Below are 17,376 nucleotides of genomic sequence, written 5' to 3'. Positions count from 1 at the left end.
CAATTTATTATTTCATAAAGAAAATAAAAACCTGAAGAATCTTAACACTCATATGATTGATGGATCGTCTGTAGTGGAGCTGTAGATTTGTGCGAATTTCATTGGACGATATCAAATTGTGTTTTCTTGCTGAGATTATGAAGGTCTTATGACTGAAAGAAAATATATAACTAAAAACACATGCCCCCACTGCACCCTCTCTGTCAAAATGTTGTTATTGAACCCATTTTTATAATTTAGTTTTTATCTTTTAAATCTGTTTGACTTTTTTCAACTAAAAAACTAAATTGATATTCAACTAAATTGTAAAATAAATTAAAGAAAGAAAATGAATCCTTAAACTCTGTGTAGTGAGTAATTGAAGATTTCAGGTGGAAGGTGGGACAGGGACACTGTCTGGTCAATTGACTCTCTTTTTAATTAGAAAAATGTTTTCTGCATGTAATTCAGTCAGAACTCAAAGAAGGAAATTATTACAGCGGTTTACTTTCATTTTCTGTGTTTTATTAATTAAATAAGTGAAGTTGTATTAAACATTATTTATGTTGATAAATGGATAAAATTTCATTCCCTCAAACAAACTAAATTCCATCAAATTAAAATGTATTAAGTTTTATAAAAATTACATTAATAAATTTAAATATTTTGAGGTTTTCTTAATTTAATTAAATTATTGAATTGAAGAGTGTAAATCATATTATTAATTTTTTTAACGGTTACTTCAAGAATTGATAAATGTCCTTTTCTCTCCTTTTTTTCAATTTTATTACTTCTAAATTGCAACTTTAGAAATTATTTGTAATAATTTACTCATTAACAATTTTCTATGTTTTTTCTTGCAGTTTGTGCTGTGGGCTGTCCCATTAGCACAGGGGTGTGTGTTGGGGAACGGACTGTATATATATACATTGAGAAGTTTACAAGTCTTGCCCAGGGATCGACAACTGAAGGAATTATAGAAATTGCATAATTTATTCTTATAGATCTATACATTAATGCATTTTACAGAATTTACTTGCCATTAGATCGTCAAATTACTGAAATGGCAGAAAACTGACATGTACCCGTTGGTCAGTCCAGACAGCCGCTATTGTGTTAAAGAGCACCACATTTTACTCTATTATTCCCAAAACTTATGCTACATAAATGTATTGGTATGGATCTATTCTTATATATTAACACCTTTATAGGGAATTTACTTGCAAATAAGATAAAAGATTAGATAAAAACATTTATACATTTAAAAATGTGCAGCAAATTATACAGAAACATTACATTTTTATTTTCTGTTTGTTTAGTTGTTCAGTTCAGTTTCACCTCTGATTGAGATCCAGCTCTTGGGTGACTCTCCTCTCTCTGTGTGTTTACAGGAGTAGAAACCCTCATGTGACTTTGAGACAGTAGGGATGATCATCTCTCCTGTAGTCTGCTTCTGGAGGAGGGATCCATCTTTATAGAAATCAGCTGTGAGGACTGATGGGTTTTTATATCGATATAAACAGCGTAGAGTCAGAGAATCTCCTTCAGCCACAGGATGAACAGGACTCTCCAGAATCACATCACCATCTACAGAACAGAGGAAATGTGCACTTACTAGAAGTAATAAAATACATCAACTTGATTTGAACATTTTCCAAAGAGGATGTGAGCGGTGCTTGCACATGAAAAACTTCCTGACACAAATGCTAGAGTGTTGCCAGGACGTTGTTAGTCGGTTGTTATGCGTGGTTGCTATGGTGTTCTGGGTGGCTGCTAGGTGGTTGTTTTTTGGCCCAAGTCAAAAGAGCCCACCTTCAAGTCTCTATTCTGGTCCCTAGATGAGTTTCCTTCAATAAACGTCTTTCATTTCCCATTTTATTGTCTGCTAGACGTGATCATGAGACTGACCAATTAGCAAAGTAACAGAACGCCTCTCCTCAAGAAGCCGGACACCATGATTCATGTCTGTAGCACCATCAATGCAGAGGATGAGTTACACATCAAAGTTTAATACTTAATTTTAGGGGTTTGTTTAAATGATGAACTCCAAGTAAGAGTAATGATAAAAGTGTCTCCTAATTATTGCAGTTATTGAATTGTATCTTTTGCTTCCTGCACTTATTATATCAACTTGATTTACACATTGATTGTAAACCACCAATAAATCAATAAATACAGAGTTGTAGACTCACGGTGTACTGTGATATTAACAGGATTACTGATCTCTCCAGATTCAGAGTGACACCAGTACACTCCAGATGTGTAGGTGTAACTGATTCTACATGTAGATCCTGTTTGTGATCCCCAGTATATTGATGATGAACAATCTTGCAGATATCCACTGTCTGTGTATCTTCTCACTGTCCATCCAGTAGAGTTACTCTGATCCTCACAGCTCAGAGAGAGAGATTCAGATGTGAAGTGTTGAGTTCTGTTGGGACTGATGATCAGAGAGACTGAAGGAGAGACACCTGAGAAACACATCACAGCTTGAATTTGGAAATGTTTTAAACCACATTTGAGCATGAAAGTTCTTCACTCACACACACACACACACACACACGTAGTGTTTCCATGTTTTATGGGGACTTTCCATAGACATAATGGTTTTTATACTGTACAAACTTTATATTCTATCCCCTAAACCTAACCCTACCCCTAAACCTAAACCTCACAGAAAACTTTCTGCATTTTTACATTTTCAAAAAACATATTTTAGTATGATTTATAAGCTGTTTTCCTCATGGGGACCGACAAAATGTCCCCACAAAGTGATAAATACACGCTCACACACACACACACACACACACACACACAAAGACACACACTGTTGACTGATCCACATCACAGTTCAGAGTAATTGTGTCTCCAGTGAACACTGAACTCTGTGGATTCACAGTCAGAGTTGGTTTGGGAATTTCTGTTAATATAAAATCATTGGAAGCATGAATAGTAAAAGTTTTTCCAACAGAAGATCTTGTGCTCTCACTGGAAAATCATCAATACATTTTATTATTTCATAAAGAAAATAAAAACCTGAAGAATCTTAACACTCATATGATTGATGGATCGTCTGTAGTGGAGCTGTAGATTTGTGTGAATTTCATTGGACGATATCAAATTGCGTTTTATTGCTGAGATTATGAAGGTCTTATGACTGAAAGAAAATATATATATAAAAACACATGCCCCCACTGCACCCTCTCTGTCAAAATGTTGTATTGAACCCATTTTTATAATTTTGTTATTATCTTTTAAATCTGTTTTACTTTTTTTGCAAGCCTAAATATTCAACTAATTTGTAACTAAATCCAAATGCAAAAATAGAAAAACAGTTTGAAACTTAAATTTTGTAATAATTGACTCATAACAATTTTCTATTTTACATTTTTATGTTTTTTTTGTCTCGCAGTTTGTGCAGTGTTCTGTCCCATTAGCACAGGGGTGTGTGTTGGGGAATGGACTGTAATACATTGAGGAGATTACAAGACTTGCCCAGGGATCGACAACTGAAGGAATTATAGAAATTGCATAATTTATTCTTATAGATCTGTACATGAATGCATTTTACAGAATTTACTTGCCATTAGATCGGTCAAATTACTGAAATGGCAGAAAACTGACATGTACCCGTTGGTCAGTCCAGACAGCCGCTATTGTGTTAAAGAGCACCAAATTGTACTCTATCATTCCCAAAACTTATGCTACATAAATGTATTGGTATGGATCTATTCTTATATATTAACACCTTTATAGGGAATTTACTTGCAAATAATTTTCTTCATTTAGTCAGACACCATGCAGCAGTTTTCTTCCAGTGAATATCATACAAGGAGAAATGGACCTGGTAAACTGCAATATATGCTCCTTAATTATACATTAAATTATTAATATTATTACTACTAATACTACTAATAATAATATGAATTAGGTTGTGACCCCTGCAGGCCTTTTAAACTCCTCAACGTCCATGTAGTAAGTAATATACAGTCCGTTCCCGAACCCACACCCCCGTGCTAATGGGACAGCCCACAGCACAAACTGCACAAACTGCAAAAACAATAAAAACACAGCGAGCGTGAACATCCTTTTCAGGACGCGTCTTTATAAAGATGCCGTTCCGCCGCTGTGTAGTTCCTGGATGCGGTAGAGTGCTCTCCGTTTCAGACGGCCACAGGCGTTGTCTCGTGTGTCTGGGTAGCGATCACACCGAGGCTGCGTTTGTGGATGGTTCATGTTCTCACTGTGAGAGCATGACCATGACAACGTTGCGGTCGCGACTTGTTTTTCAACCGAGAACAAGCCACTCCAGCCGCACCTCGCATTGCTCCTTCTTCCCACGGGATTGAGGACGGTGCGAGTGGCGCTGGAGGCGATTTGGGGGCGGCAGCGGGTGCGGCTCCGTCGGATACCAGAGACCCACAGACCACCCGTTCCCCAGCACGCTCGTTAACTCCCGTCCGGGCTCGAGGCAACAGCGGCTCGCCTCACAGCCAGCCTGCCTATCCTCTAGAGCTCGAAACGGATGAGCTCGCCGCTGCATTGGAGAGCGCGGCATCTGACGCGTATGACTCCCCTGGGCTGCCGCCTTCGGGCCAGCACCCCCAGGCTGAGGCTGACGCTCAGATGTCCGACATGCTTTCCCGGGCCACCGCCAGCGTGGGCTTGGATTGGAACCTTCCATCCTCCCTACAGCCATCGCGGTTGGATGACTGGTTCCTGGGGTCTGGGCGCCGCCCACGGCCACGCACCCCCCCCAGTCCCGTTCTTCCCGGAAGTGCATGATGAGCTGACGTCACTGTGGAGAGCGCCTTTCACCTCTCGCAAAGCCACTCGCTCATCCGCTCTCGCTACCCTCGACGGCGGAGCTGTCCACGGATACACGGCGATTCCCCGGTGGATAGGGCTGTTGCGCTTCACCTATTCCCCGAAACCCTACCACCTGGCGGGTCGCCCTGTACTCCCTCCAAGGCCTGTAGGACAACATCCTCGCTGACAGCGAAGGCCTACAGCGCCGCTGGACAGGCCGCTTCCGCCCTGCACGCCATGGCCCTCCTGCAAGTCCACCAGGCCAAGGCGCTCAAAGAATTGCAGGTGGGTAGCCCTGATCCCGATGTGCTGCAGGAACTGCGCTCATCGGCCGACCTCGCCCTCAGAGCCACGAAGGTCACGGCGCAGTCACTCGGGAAGGCAATGGCCACCCTCGTGGTCCAGGAACGACACCTGTGGCTGAACTTGGTCGAGATGCGTGAGACCGACAAGACTCGCTTTCTCGACGCCCCAGTCTCCCAGTTCGGCCTCTTCGGCGACACCGTCGAGGACGTTACCCAGCAGTTCTCAGCGGTGAAGAAACAGATGGAGGCGATCTCCCAGATCCTGCCCCGCCGCAAGTCTGCCGCCTCAGGCCATGCCCCGTCTGCTCGCCGAGGGCGTCCCCCTGCGAAGAAACAAGCTGCTCCGCCTCAACCTGGGCCCAGCTCTCAGCCCACGCGTTGAGCGCCCCGCAGGAAGCCGACGCCCCCGTCTCACGGACCCCCTCGAGGACCCGGAAGGCTCCCAGGCGCTCCTGAGACGGACGACCCAGAGCCCAAGACGTTAGCTCCGGAGATGGTAAGACCCCTTCGCGGGCGTCCGCTTTACCGCAGTGCACGGCGAACAAGCCCAATCCCTGTGCGCGGAGATCGCTACTCTTCTACTTAAAGACGCGATCGAGCCTGTCCCTCCAACCGAAATGAAGAAGGGTTTCTACAGCCCTTACTTTCGTTGTACCCAAGAAAGGCGGCGGCTTACGACCAATCTTGGACCTGCGAGTTTTAAACCGAGCACTGCTCAAACTCCCTTTCAAAATGCTTACGCTAAAGTCTATCTTAACAAGCGTCCGGCACCTAGATTGGTTCGCAGCGGTAGACCTGAAGGACGCGTACTTCCACGTCTCAATTCTGCCGCGACACCGACCCTTCCTACGGTTCGCGTTCGACTCAGGTCGCTGCGTGCCACTCACATCCCCGGCAAACTCAATGTGGTAGCGGACGTGCTGTCATGACAACGCTTGCCCAGTGGAGAGTGGAGGCTTCACCCCCAGTCGGTTCAGCTGAATTGGGAACGATTCGGCAAGGCCCAGGTAGACCTGCTTGCCTCCCGAGAGACCTCCCACTGCCCGCTCTGGTATGGCCGAACAGAGGCCCCCCTCGGGGCAGACGCGCTGGCACACAGCTGGCCCACGGGGTTGCGCAAGTACGCATTTCCCCAGTGAGCCTTCTTCCACAGGTGCTGTGCAAGGTCAGGGAGGACGAGGAGCAAGTCACACTAGTGGCTCCATACTGGCCCACCCGGGCCTGGTTCTCGGACCTGGTACTCCTCGCTACAGCCCCTCCCTGGCGGATTCCCCTGAGGAAGGACCTTCTTTCTCAGGGGCAGGGCACGCTCTGGCATCCGCATCCAGACCTTTGGAAACTCCACTGCTTTGCGTACCTATCTGGACCGCACGCAGAGCTTTAGACACTCTGAGCAGCTCTTTGTATGCTTTGGGGGACAGCGGAAAGGAAACGCTGTCTCCAAACAGAGGCTTTCCCACTGGGTAGTAGATGCCACTTCACTGGCTTATCACACTCAGGCCGTGCCCCCCCCTTTGCGGGTCTGAGCTCACTCGACAAGGAGTGTAGTGTCCTCGTGGGCACTGGCCAGGGGTACCTCCCTGGCAGACATTTGTAGAGCAGCGGGTTGGGCGACACCCAACACCTTTATGAGATACTACAATCTCAGGGTTGAGTCGGTTTCATCCCGTGTTTTCTCAGGTCCGAGCCAGTAGAACTCGGTAACACGCTGATGGGCTGACCGGGTGAATCGTATTTTTCCCCAGGAGATTCCACTCAGCTCGAATCCCTGGTCGATTCCTCCCTAGCCCTCATGGGTCCGCAGTTCGGCGGAGGAACTTGCCGACCCAATCCACTGTGGGTACTCAAATCTACCCTGTACTGGAATAGGTGCTCCACAGGGTGAGGACTCCTACGCGGACTCCCCCTGTGTGTATTTTCCACGATACGGTCCCCTTACAAGCGGACCCGCGTTTTCCTTGGGTAAGTTTCGGCTGCCCTCCGGTCGCCGTGTTACAACTCCCCCCTCGTTGAGGCTGGATCTACCACCGCGCCACTTCCACGTGTTGCCTAAAAACACATGTGATGTATTCACCACCTTACCTCCCCAGCTGGGTAGGGGTGGTCTCCGCAGGGTCTTTTCCCCCTGAAAGAATAGGAAATTGGGTAAGACCCCCTTCCCTCAGTGCGTGTAAGGGCCCCGGCTGTCTATTGCTCTATGCGAGAAACATAGAGAGAAAAGAGGCCCAGCCAGGCTTGGCCCGTTCCCAGGTTGGCAAGCGTCGCCTTGTTCCCCTGTCAGGGTAACCAAAAGGATTCCGACGACTTTTGTGGGGCATTGGGGAAGGGTACATGTAGTCTGATACAACTGGTCGTCTGGCACGTAAAAAACACCTGCCCGCTCCTGTGTCAGAACACGTACACGGCTCAGCGCATGGCGTGATTTAAATTGTCGCTTCTCCGACACAACGTGGAGAGAGCGACAGAAGGGGAACGTCTAGGTTACAAATGTAACCTCCGTTCCCCGATGGAGGGAACGAGACGTTGTGTCCTTCCCGGCCACCTCGCTGAGCCGAGCCGCTGTAGTGGCCGGACCATTTCGGCTCCTCAGAAAAATCCTGAATGAACTCTAGTATTTGCCTCGCCTTTATACCCGTATGTCCGGGGGCGGGGTATGCAAATACTGACTGCCAACTTCTCATTGGCCTTTTTTCATAGATCAGAGGTATATTCGGTGGCTCAAGAGAGACCCCTAGTGTCACTTCTCCGACACAACGTGGAGAGACCGACAGAAGGGGAACGGAGGTTACATTCGTAACCTAGACCAGTGGTTCTCAACCGGTGGGGCGCGGACACTCTCCCGGGGGGGCGCGAGTAGGCTACGATGGAAGGGGAAAAAAACTGGAAAAAAAATATTTTTTTGGGCACATTTTTTTTTATCACTAAACTACTGTCATAAAAAGTTATAGTTTTGTATATACATAACTCCTGAATAAAAATTAAAATGTGTTTGGACTGATTTAAAAAAAGTTTTGAACAAATTTGATTGGTTTGTCGATAGTGAGCGCAAATGCAGGTGATAAGCGGTTTCATTAAGCTGAGTCATTGAGTCGATTCATTCAAACGATTCGTTCAAACGGCCGATTCATCAAGAATGAGACAGATGTTTGTGAATGGGTCATTGAATCTTTGACTCAACCGATTCGTTCACAACACTGAATCATTCAAAAAACGATTGAGTATTGCTGTGAGATGCGCTATGGCTATGCTGTGGTCTTTGTTTGGATTCATCGGATCTATTTTCGCTGCTAAAATAGACCAAAACAGTCATTATTTCGTCTAAAATGTAAGTGACTTAATATTATTAACTTGTTTGTTGAACTGTCATATGAAATCAGTGTCACATTTTCAATCGTGAGGTGATGGTAAATTAAGTGATGGTCAATTGTCAGCTCTATTGGTCGTCAGGTCGTGTGATGTATGTTGCTGAACTGTATTCAAATGTTATAAATATAAAAACACCACATTTTGAAATTTAACTGCAGTATGTCAATTTAGTTTATTTGTGTGTGCTGCGCTCATAGACTTTAGAAAACGGCGCTCATTTGTTTGATTTCAACCTGTCTTTGCAAGGCCGCGAAACTCATATTATCGCTCTTTTGCGTGGGTTCGAGATCCGTTTGTGTGCACAGCAAACAAGCTATCAATTGATATGCACGAACAGCTTATTGAGCTGAAGAGTGACAGTAGACTGAAGGAACTCTTTAGCTCCTGAACTCTTTCATCATTCTGGGCAGCATTGATGCAGGAATACCCTGAACTCTGTGACGTCGCCTTGAAGATTCTCCTTCCTTTCGCGTCGACATATTTGTGTGAGGCAGGATTCTCAAAAATGACTGCAATCAAAACGAAATACCGCAATCGTGCACAAATCGAGGATGATTTGAGTCTATGTTTATCAAACATTAAGCCAAGAATCGAGGATCTTTGCAAGGCAAAGCAGGCTCAGGTCTCACATTAACATCACCTACCAGCAAGCCTCTGTAAAAAATGCAGATGATGCCTAAAATTAGGCCTAGTAATAATAACAATAATAAAGCATAAATTAATATCAGAGGTCTGGTGCCAATTCCCAATTATAGCAATAGCCTAGTAATGATAATAGGCCTACTGATGATGATAATAATAATAATAACAACAATAAAGCATGTAACCTCATATAATTATATAGCAATAGCCTAGTAATGATAATAGGCCTACTGATGATGATAATAATAATAATAATAATAATAATAATAACAACAATAAAGCATGTAACCTCATATAATTATATAGCAATAGCCTAGTAATGATAATAGGCCTACTGATGATGATAATAATAATAATAATAATAATAACAACAATAAAGCATGTAACCTCATATAATTATATAGCAATAGCCTAGTAATGATGATAGGCCTACTACTACTCATAATAATAATAATAATGCCTGCAAGCTCACATTAGAAGTCTGGTGCTACTGCCAATTATAATAATAATAATAATAATAATAACAACAACAACAATAAAGCATGGGGCGGGGCGGGGGGGGCCCAACTGCAATGAACCAGCTTTGGGGGGGCCCAGCTTGCAAAAGGTTGAGAACCCCTGACCTAGACGATTGGTATAGTCTGAAAATAAACTGTAAAATGTTACATGGACCCCAGAGAATCATTTGATTAGATATTTATTAAACAATCTTATTTATTGAATGTATTTTTTAAGATTTAGATTTATGTAAATATTTTATATTTTTGGCATATTTTGAAGTGCTGACATGCCACAATTTCAGACACATGTTCCGACAAGTGATAAAGAAGTGTCTTCTGGCTGCAGCTTCTGCTTCACAACAGTTACCAGGAAGTGAACATATATCATGCACTCTGCTTCAGGAGGTGTTTATGTTTGTGTGGTTTTCAAGCCCAGAGAATCTTTAGCAGAGACGGGCCACTTCACTGAAAATGAATTGGAGAAATTGGAATGCCCAAAAGTCACCAACGGTCAACAGATGTAGAAAGGAAGTCCCACCTTCAGGTAAAAGAGCCAATCACCTTTTAGATTCAGACATCAACTGTCAATCAACTCGAGAACACAGATGTGCATTAGCTATACAAGAGGGCAACAACTCGTTTTTAGCATAATCTGAGGTAAAGAAGCACAATTTGTGTACAATACCAGTGTAGTCAGATTTTACTGATAATTTGAAATATATTATTTTTATTATTATCATTATCTTCATCGTTGTTGTGATTTTCAATAGATGGAAAACTGTCTGTCTGGTAGCCAAACTTTTTGACTTTAACTACACACATAAATGTAAATTTCACAGATTTTTTTTGGCCAAATTAACAGAAAATACCACAAATGGCTTAAACTATCATAAAATAATATACTTTATAAAATCATTCTGTCATTTTGTTTTAAGATTCAATGTGTGTTTTGTTTCACTATAGATCATGTCTCTTAAAATAATCAGTCGGAGCTTTTGAACTCATTTCTGTTTGAAGAGTTTAGACAAATTGACAGAAACATTGAAATCTTTTGGTAAATCTAAAGTAGATTAAATGTTAGATTTATTTGTGTCTGCTGCTTTATAACAAGTTATCTGAAGTGACGATGTATTCCTGAAGAAATTAAAATGTTTAGATGCAGATTTTTTTTATAACAATAATGTTCTCAGCTGGTTTGTAACAGTTAGTTTATAATCACACATATTGTAAAAATGTGATGAAATACATGAATCAAATTGAATCACCTTCAGTGTGTCCAGAATGGATGTTTGAAATCAGCACTGAAAAAGTACAAAGAAAAAAGTTTATTACAGTGTAAACATGGAGCTGATAAAATATTAATTTACTATAAACAGTTTGTACAATATAGAACTAACCATAATTACACCATCAATTCAAGCTCTTTAAATGTGTGTAGATCAACATTATAATTGCATTTATATTGATATTATTTTATATTGAGTGTAAATGTGTAGCTGATCTGTTCAGATTGGGGTTCAGTTTAAGGGTCTATGTTTTTGGTTAAATTAATCTTCCAGGGTTAGATCATATTAATATATTGTAACAGATAATGGACGGACAAGGAGGAGGCAGGAACCGGCTGAAAAGTAAACAAAGTTTAATGTCAAACTCAACATAAAACAACATAAACAAACACAAACAAATGCAGAGCAGCTGCGTGTGTCTCTCTCTCTCTCTCTTGAACTGGTGTCTCTGGTCCCCTTTATCTCGCCCTCTCGCTGATCAGCTGATGTAGTGCTGGCCGTGCAATCCTCCTCATCACACTTCTCTCCCGATTCAGGCCGGGGTGACACCAAATAGACTCACTCCAAACACCCCCCCACCCCCACCCCAACTCTGAAGGGGAGACGCTGACCTTCCGGCCATTATGTCAGCCGGTGGTCCACCTGGGGAACTGGGGGAGAGACGTGGGAAGGTGTGGGTAAGAGAGAGGGAGGAGAGAGAGAGAAAAACTTGCTCGCCAGTTCCCAGACACGCTGTTGCCCGGTCCTCAACTGCTCCTCTGTAGACAGTTCACTCCTCCCCCGGCGGACGGCAGTGAATCCTCTGACCCCTGGCTGACTGAACTGCTCCTTCCCTTCTCGGCGGATGGCTGTGATTCCTTTGGCTCTCAGCGGCTGGCAGCGACCCCTCCATCCCCAGGCAGACGGCCACGACTGCTCCCCTGGCGGATGGCAGCGGTGAAGACTCCACGACAGCGCATCCCTCCACCCTCCTGTGTTTTGGCACCACTGTAAAAGATAAAGAATGGGCAAGGAGGTGGTGGGAACCGGCTGAACAGTAAACATCTCTCACCTAAACATCCAATAAAGATGAGCTGGGGGCGCCTGTTAGAGAGATAAAGACGGCCACTGTGTGTGTGTTTGATTATGTTTGTTTAAGTTCAGTTATGTAATTAAAGATATGTTGACTGTTCTACTGGTTCCTGCCTGCTCCTTGCCCATCCTTTACCCGTTACATTGGTACCGAAGCCCAGGAGGGATGTTCTGTCGTGAAGTTCTCGGCGCTGCCATCCGCCGGGAAGCAGAGGAGCCGTGGCTGTCCGCCAGGTGACAGAGTCGCCGCTGCTGGCCGCCGGGAATCAGAGGAGCCGTTCTGTCCACCAGGGGTCGGAGGATTCGCTGCCGTCTGACAGGGGAAGGGGTTGTTGCTGAGGAGCAGTTGACAGCGTGTCCGGGGACCGGCGAGCAAGTTTTTCTCTCTCTCTTTCCTCTTTCTCTCTGTCTCTCCCCCTCACTCTTTCCCTCTCCTCTCTCCCTCGCCTTGTCCTGCCGGCAGAAGGACGGCCAGGCAGGCTACTCCTCCCGTGACTCTAGGAAAGAATAGGAGGGGAGTACGTCATGCTGGAGCTTTCCCCGGCCTGAATGGAGTGCTGGAGGTGTGGGAAAAGGATGAGCAAGGAGGAAGCGGGAACATGCAGAACAGTCAAAATAACTTTAATTACATAACTGAACTTAAACAAATATAAACACACACACTGTGGCCGTATGAGTTTCTCTCTCTCTCTCTCGCTCTCTCTCTCTCTCTCTCTCTCAAACTGGCACCTCCGGCTCATCTTTATCCCCCTTCCAGCTCATTAGGCGACTCTGCGCTGGCCGTGCACCTCAAAGCCCAGCCATGTCCTCCTCCTCATCACAGACATGTTAATGCATGAATTTAGTCAAGAAGAACTGACTTCATAGATTAAATCACTATCTGTAACAATAATTTAGTAATTCAACAATATGTTTAGTGCTACCACCCAAATATTCATCATGGCAGAGACATTTTTCTGTCTAGCTGTTTTGGGAACAGTGTTCTGGCATCAAGCCAACATTCTGGACTTCTGATTTGCACATCACAAGTAGAGGACTATATACACTCAAACTAACTGCTGGTGAAAATCTACAATGCCAATTATGCAAAACAGAATTAACTAAAAAACTGATTCGAGACACCTTTACTAAAAGCACAAAGCTGAATGACTGAACAAATACAACGACTTCCATCATTCACCTGCTATTTCTGTTTCACACACAGAACTGACTGCACACTTCATTTCTCACACTTACATATTTTACTTATAAATCATGGATTGAATTTGGAAATGAGAGCAGAGATACAGAAAAACACTGCAACATTCGATCCATTACATGACAGCAATATAACGGTACTATATATCTACGCAAATAAATACAGATGAAGCAATACTCACAGAGCACAAGAGGAAGTGGACTGAGCTCCATACTGATCTACTAATGACAGACCGTTAAAGACACAGTCAGTGTTAAAGCCGTAAGACTTCCTGTACAACAAGATGAGGCCTACCGTCAAATATTTTCATGGCCATCATGGTCTTCTGCTATTGTAGCCCATCTGTCTCAAGGATCGACATGTGCTTTCTGAGATGCTATTCTGCTTATTACAATTGAACAGAGGTGTTATCCGAGTTATCAAAGCCTTTCTGTCAGCTCGAACCAGTCTGGCCATTCTCCATTGACCTCTCATCAACAAGGCGTTTCCATCCGCAGAACTGCCGCTCACTGGATGTTTTTTGTTCTTGGCACCATTCTGAGTAAACTCTAAAGTGTGAAAATCCCTGGAGATCAGCGGTTACAGAAATACTTAAAGCTGCCCATCTGGCACCAACAATCAATCTAATCTGGGCAGTAGCATCGCAATTTCACGCTCTGTTCTCAGAAGTCCTTGGAAGGCGCGTATGCGCAAACCTAGTTGTCATGGCAACTGAATAAACAAAACCTCGCCTGGTCAATATTTACTCGTCATCAGAATAAGGTAAATGCCCTGGCTATTGTAATTGTAATTGTAATGTGCTGTAGGTGTTTTGGGTTTAGTTTGAAAACTGAATGATATCAACATTGAACATTATTATATATTTTTTTATTAATTAGAAGATGAATTCCATGTAGGGATACATGCAGTAGTCCCAACAAGCATTTTCTTTTTTAAATGAAACTGTGTTTTTTTTAGTTGGTAGATCTTATTGAGTTAAAAGTAGATCATCACACAATAAAGTGTGGGCACCCTTGCTCTAGATTGTAAGTCAGTATTTATGACTTTATGGAAATAAAGAACCACAAAATAGTGAACAACTTTCACCACACACACGCACGCACACGCACACACGTTATTTTCACACTAGCAACCACTTCTCTGTATTCCAAAGCTGGTGAGAGGGTATTCTTTGAGTTTTTCTCTGGCTGGGCCCGTTTCTACAGTTCCTAAATCTTCCACTCTAGTACTATCCTTGACTAACTCATCCTCTCTCCTCCCTGAATCATCTGTGATGCAAAAGAACAGATACAGCACATAACTTATTGCAAATCAGCTTCAAACAACTAATTCATCAAGTGCTACTTATTTCAAAGTGTAGACCAATACCATTGAAGAAAATGTATTGGGAAGAGCAGATCAGTGGGATTGCCCTAAGATCTATCATGATTCTTGAATTTTCATGTACATTAACATAAAGTCATCACAAAAGAGTTATATTATAGTGAGTAAAGTGAGGTAAAAAAAAATACTGAATATAAATAATTTATATTTTTTGACATAAATAGTCAAAATGATGTATAAGATCCTAAATTAAAGCAATACATGAATGACTTTAGTCTAAGTTCATTGACACACTATGGCACCGAACTGTATATAATTCTCATCATCTCTATGAGAATAATTCATCTGTCAAAATCCTTTCATTAGGATCATTGAGATAAACAATGTTTCACTTTTAACTTTCTCTAAAGTAAAGTGACTTATTAATTGTTAGCAGTTTCCATGCCTGATTCTGGCACAGCTGCTGCTGCTGCTCCTCAGTCTGTAGCTCATCTTTGCTACACTCTACAAAACCATTTAATCAAATCAAAGTGTATATTTCCTACAAACTAATATCACAAAACAAGTCACACATACATTTTATGTTAATGCTTATTGGTTATCCTTAGCGAAAACAACACCTGATAAACAAGAAAAGTGCAGCTCGAGCGGGGCTCGAACACGCGTGAGAGGCTGACTCACGTTAACTTCGGAGCTACCAAGCTGCCTCAATCTAAACGAGGAGGTTAGAGGCTACAACTCTTGAGGTTTAGCCTACTGTGGGTGAAAGCCAGCTAGATGATGATCTTCAGACTTTAAGGACAAAAACAAATGTGAATTCTTACCCACTGACTTATTTCGGAAAAATCCCCAAAGCCTCATTTGCTTAATTTTTGCTGTCTTTCCTGCTAATCGCCGTTAACTTCGCCACTAAGTAACGTTAGTTGATGTCAACGACTGTGCAAGCTCCTCCCCTACCTGCTGCATATTCAACAGAGAGGAAGAAACGGAGTCGCCCATAGGCTACCGACAGCAAAGAAACTTATTCTATAGGCTAGATTATGCCTATGTCTATTTTTACAGGCTGTATGCAGTATGTGCAAAGCCAAAGCACAATGAAATAAGGCAATTTATGATTTCAGGGGTTTACATAGGCTTTTGTCCGGTTTCATATTTGTCAGTCAACTATACATTCGGGCTACACTCAAAACAACAGATGGACAGATTATTTCTCAAATTCTCAGGGAGGCAGAGCTTATCCTAGGGGAGGCACTGCCTCCCCAGCCTCCCCTAGACACGCCCCTGCTCGTCTGTGAATAAACAGAAAACGACACTAGTGCTTTATTCTTCGTGGATTTAAAACTTCATCACATAGAAGAACGTCGTCACTAATCAAAGTTACATTCTTTGAAGGAGGTAACGGACTTTAAATCAGCTATAAAGTTTACTCAGTGCATGTTTGAAGAAGCTGAAATGCATATGTTTGATACAGAAAGGTATTATGTATACTTTTAATCGTCTGCAAGCAGTTTCTGCATTTATGGTAAGAAGATGGCTGAAGGAGGAGAGATGACGTTAGAGTTTTTGAACACAAGAGGGCGTGTAAACCCACTGAAAGGGCATTAGAGGAGCAACTTCACAGACGTATTGGATTGAGAAGAGCGAAATGATCTGCTCTTACCAATAAGAGTTTACTGATTTAAATCTGCAAGTTCTAAATCTTTTGCCTGAAGATGAAAAGATTGCTGATCAACAAAATTGGTTTCAGCCTAAAATGGATTCCCTGATACTTTTTGAAAAGAAAACAGAAAATTGGATAGCTGCTGCTAATGATAAAAAAGGCCAAAATGACAGTGTTGATATGGAGGATGATGTTACTCCCCATGACAGTGCCTCACAGGTATCTGCGATCAAGTGCGAGTCTAAACAAAACCGTGATTCAGATATTGAAAGTGGATCAGTTTCCTCCTCTTATCATCTGCATGTGCACAAGAAGAATCAAAATGTGCAGCTTTGCTTGTAAGGGCCGCATCTCTAAAGAAAAAAACAACAACTTGAAATTGAAAAGATGCAGTTCAGTGCAAAAATGGAGGAACTCGAAATAGAAACAGCACTTGCACAAAGCAATGCTAAATTAAAGGTTCTGAAAGAGTATGAACACTCAGATGATGGCAGAAGCAGTGTACAATCTGAGCCAAAAAAGGGAATCAACCAGAACTGAAAACAGAGCAAAGAGACTATTCACCTTGTCATTCAAATGTGGTGAAAAGTAAAACAAAGATTATCTCAAATCCAGTGTTACTCGCAGCACCACAGTTAGGCATACCAAGAGCCATAGGCCACAGTACTAATCGTCAAGAGGGCTGACAGCATTATTCAAGTTATGCAGAAACAAAATGACTTGACTGAATTGCTTGTGAAACAGCAAAGACAAATTCAGCTTCCTAGTAAAGACATCCAAGTGTTTACTGGTGATCCATGAACCTATAGATCCTTCATCAGGTCCTTTGAGCATACCATTGAACATAAAACAGACAATGAAAAGGACAAATTATATTATTTAGAACAATACACTGCTGGAGAGCCACAAGAGATCGTCAGAAGCTGCGAGTACATGCCATCAAGCAGAGGTTTCAAAGAAACAAAACGACTGCTCCAAAGGCATTATGGAGATGAGCTAATCATAGCAAGTGCTTATATTGATATAGCTTTAAAATGGCCTCAGATCAAGTCTGATGATGGTAAAGCCTTGAGTGCATATGCTCTGTTCCTGATAGTTGTCGTAATACAATGGAAGACGGAGAGTCCATAGAGGAAATGGACAATCCGACTAATATGAGAGTTATACTTTCAAAGCTACCATACAAGATGAAAGAAAGGTGGCGATCAGAAGCTTACGACATCAAAGAGCGACAAGG

The 17,376-nt window shown here is 42.8% G+C and overlaps 2 protein-coding genes across 3 annotated transcripts in view; one reads left to right on the top strand and one right to left on the bottom strand.

The window, feature by feature from the left end:
- LOC127652778 (Fc receptor-like protein 5) overlaps window positions 1-17,376 on the top strand; it is a 248,555-nt gene that overhangs the window by 15,090 nt on the left and 216,089 nt on the right. The window lies entirely within an intron of this gene.
- The window catches only part of LOC127652365 (B-cell receptor CD22-like), a 33,109-nt gene continuing 17,027 nt past the window's right edge, over window positions 1,295-17,376 (bottom strand). The window contains exons 4-5 of the mRNA XM_052138473.1: window positions 2,172-2,450; window positions 1,295-1,566 (exon numbers count right to left, since the gene is read on the bottom strand). Of these exons, the coding sequence (XP_051994433.1) occupies window positions 1,295-1,566; window positions 2,172-2,450 (551 nt within the window). The remainder of the gene's footprint in view (window positions 1,567-2,171; window positions 2,451-17,376) is intronic.

The sequence above is a fragment of the Xyrauchen texanus genome, chromosome 12 (assembly GCF_025860055.1).
Source record: "Xyrauchen texanus isolate HMW12.3.18 chromosome 12, RBS_HiC_50CHRs, whole genome shotgun sequence".
NCBI lineage: Eukaryota > Metazoa > Chordata > Actinopteri > Cypriniformes > Catostomidae > Xyrauchen > Xyrauchen texanus.
Note: the sequence above shows the minus strand (reverse complement) of the source record. Positions and strands in the feature narration are given on the sequence as shown.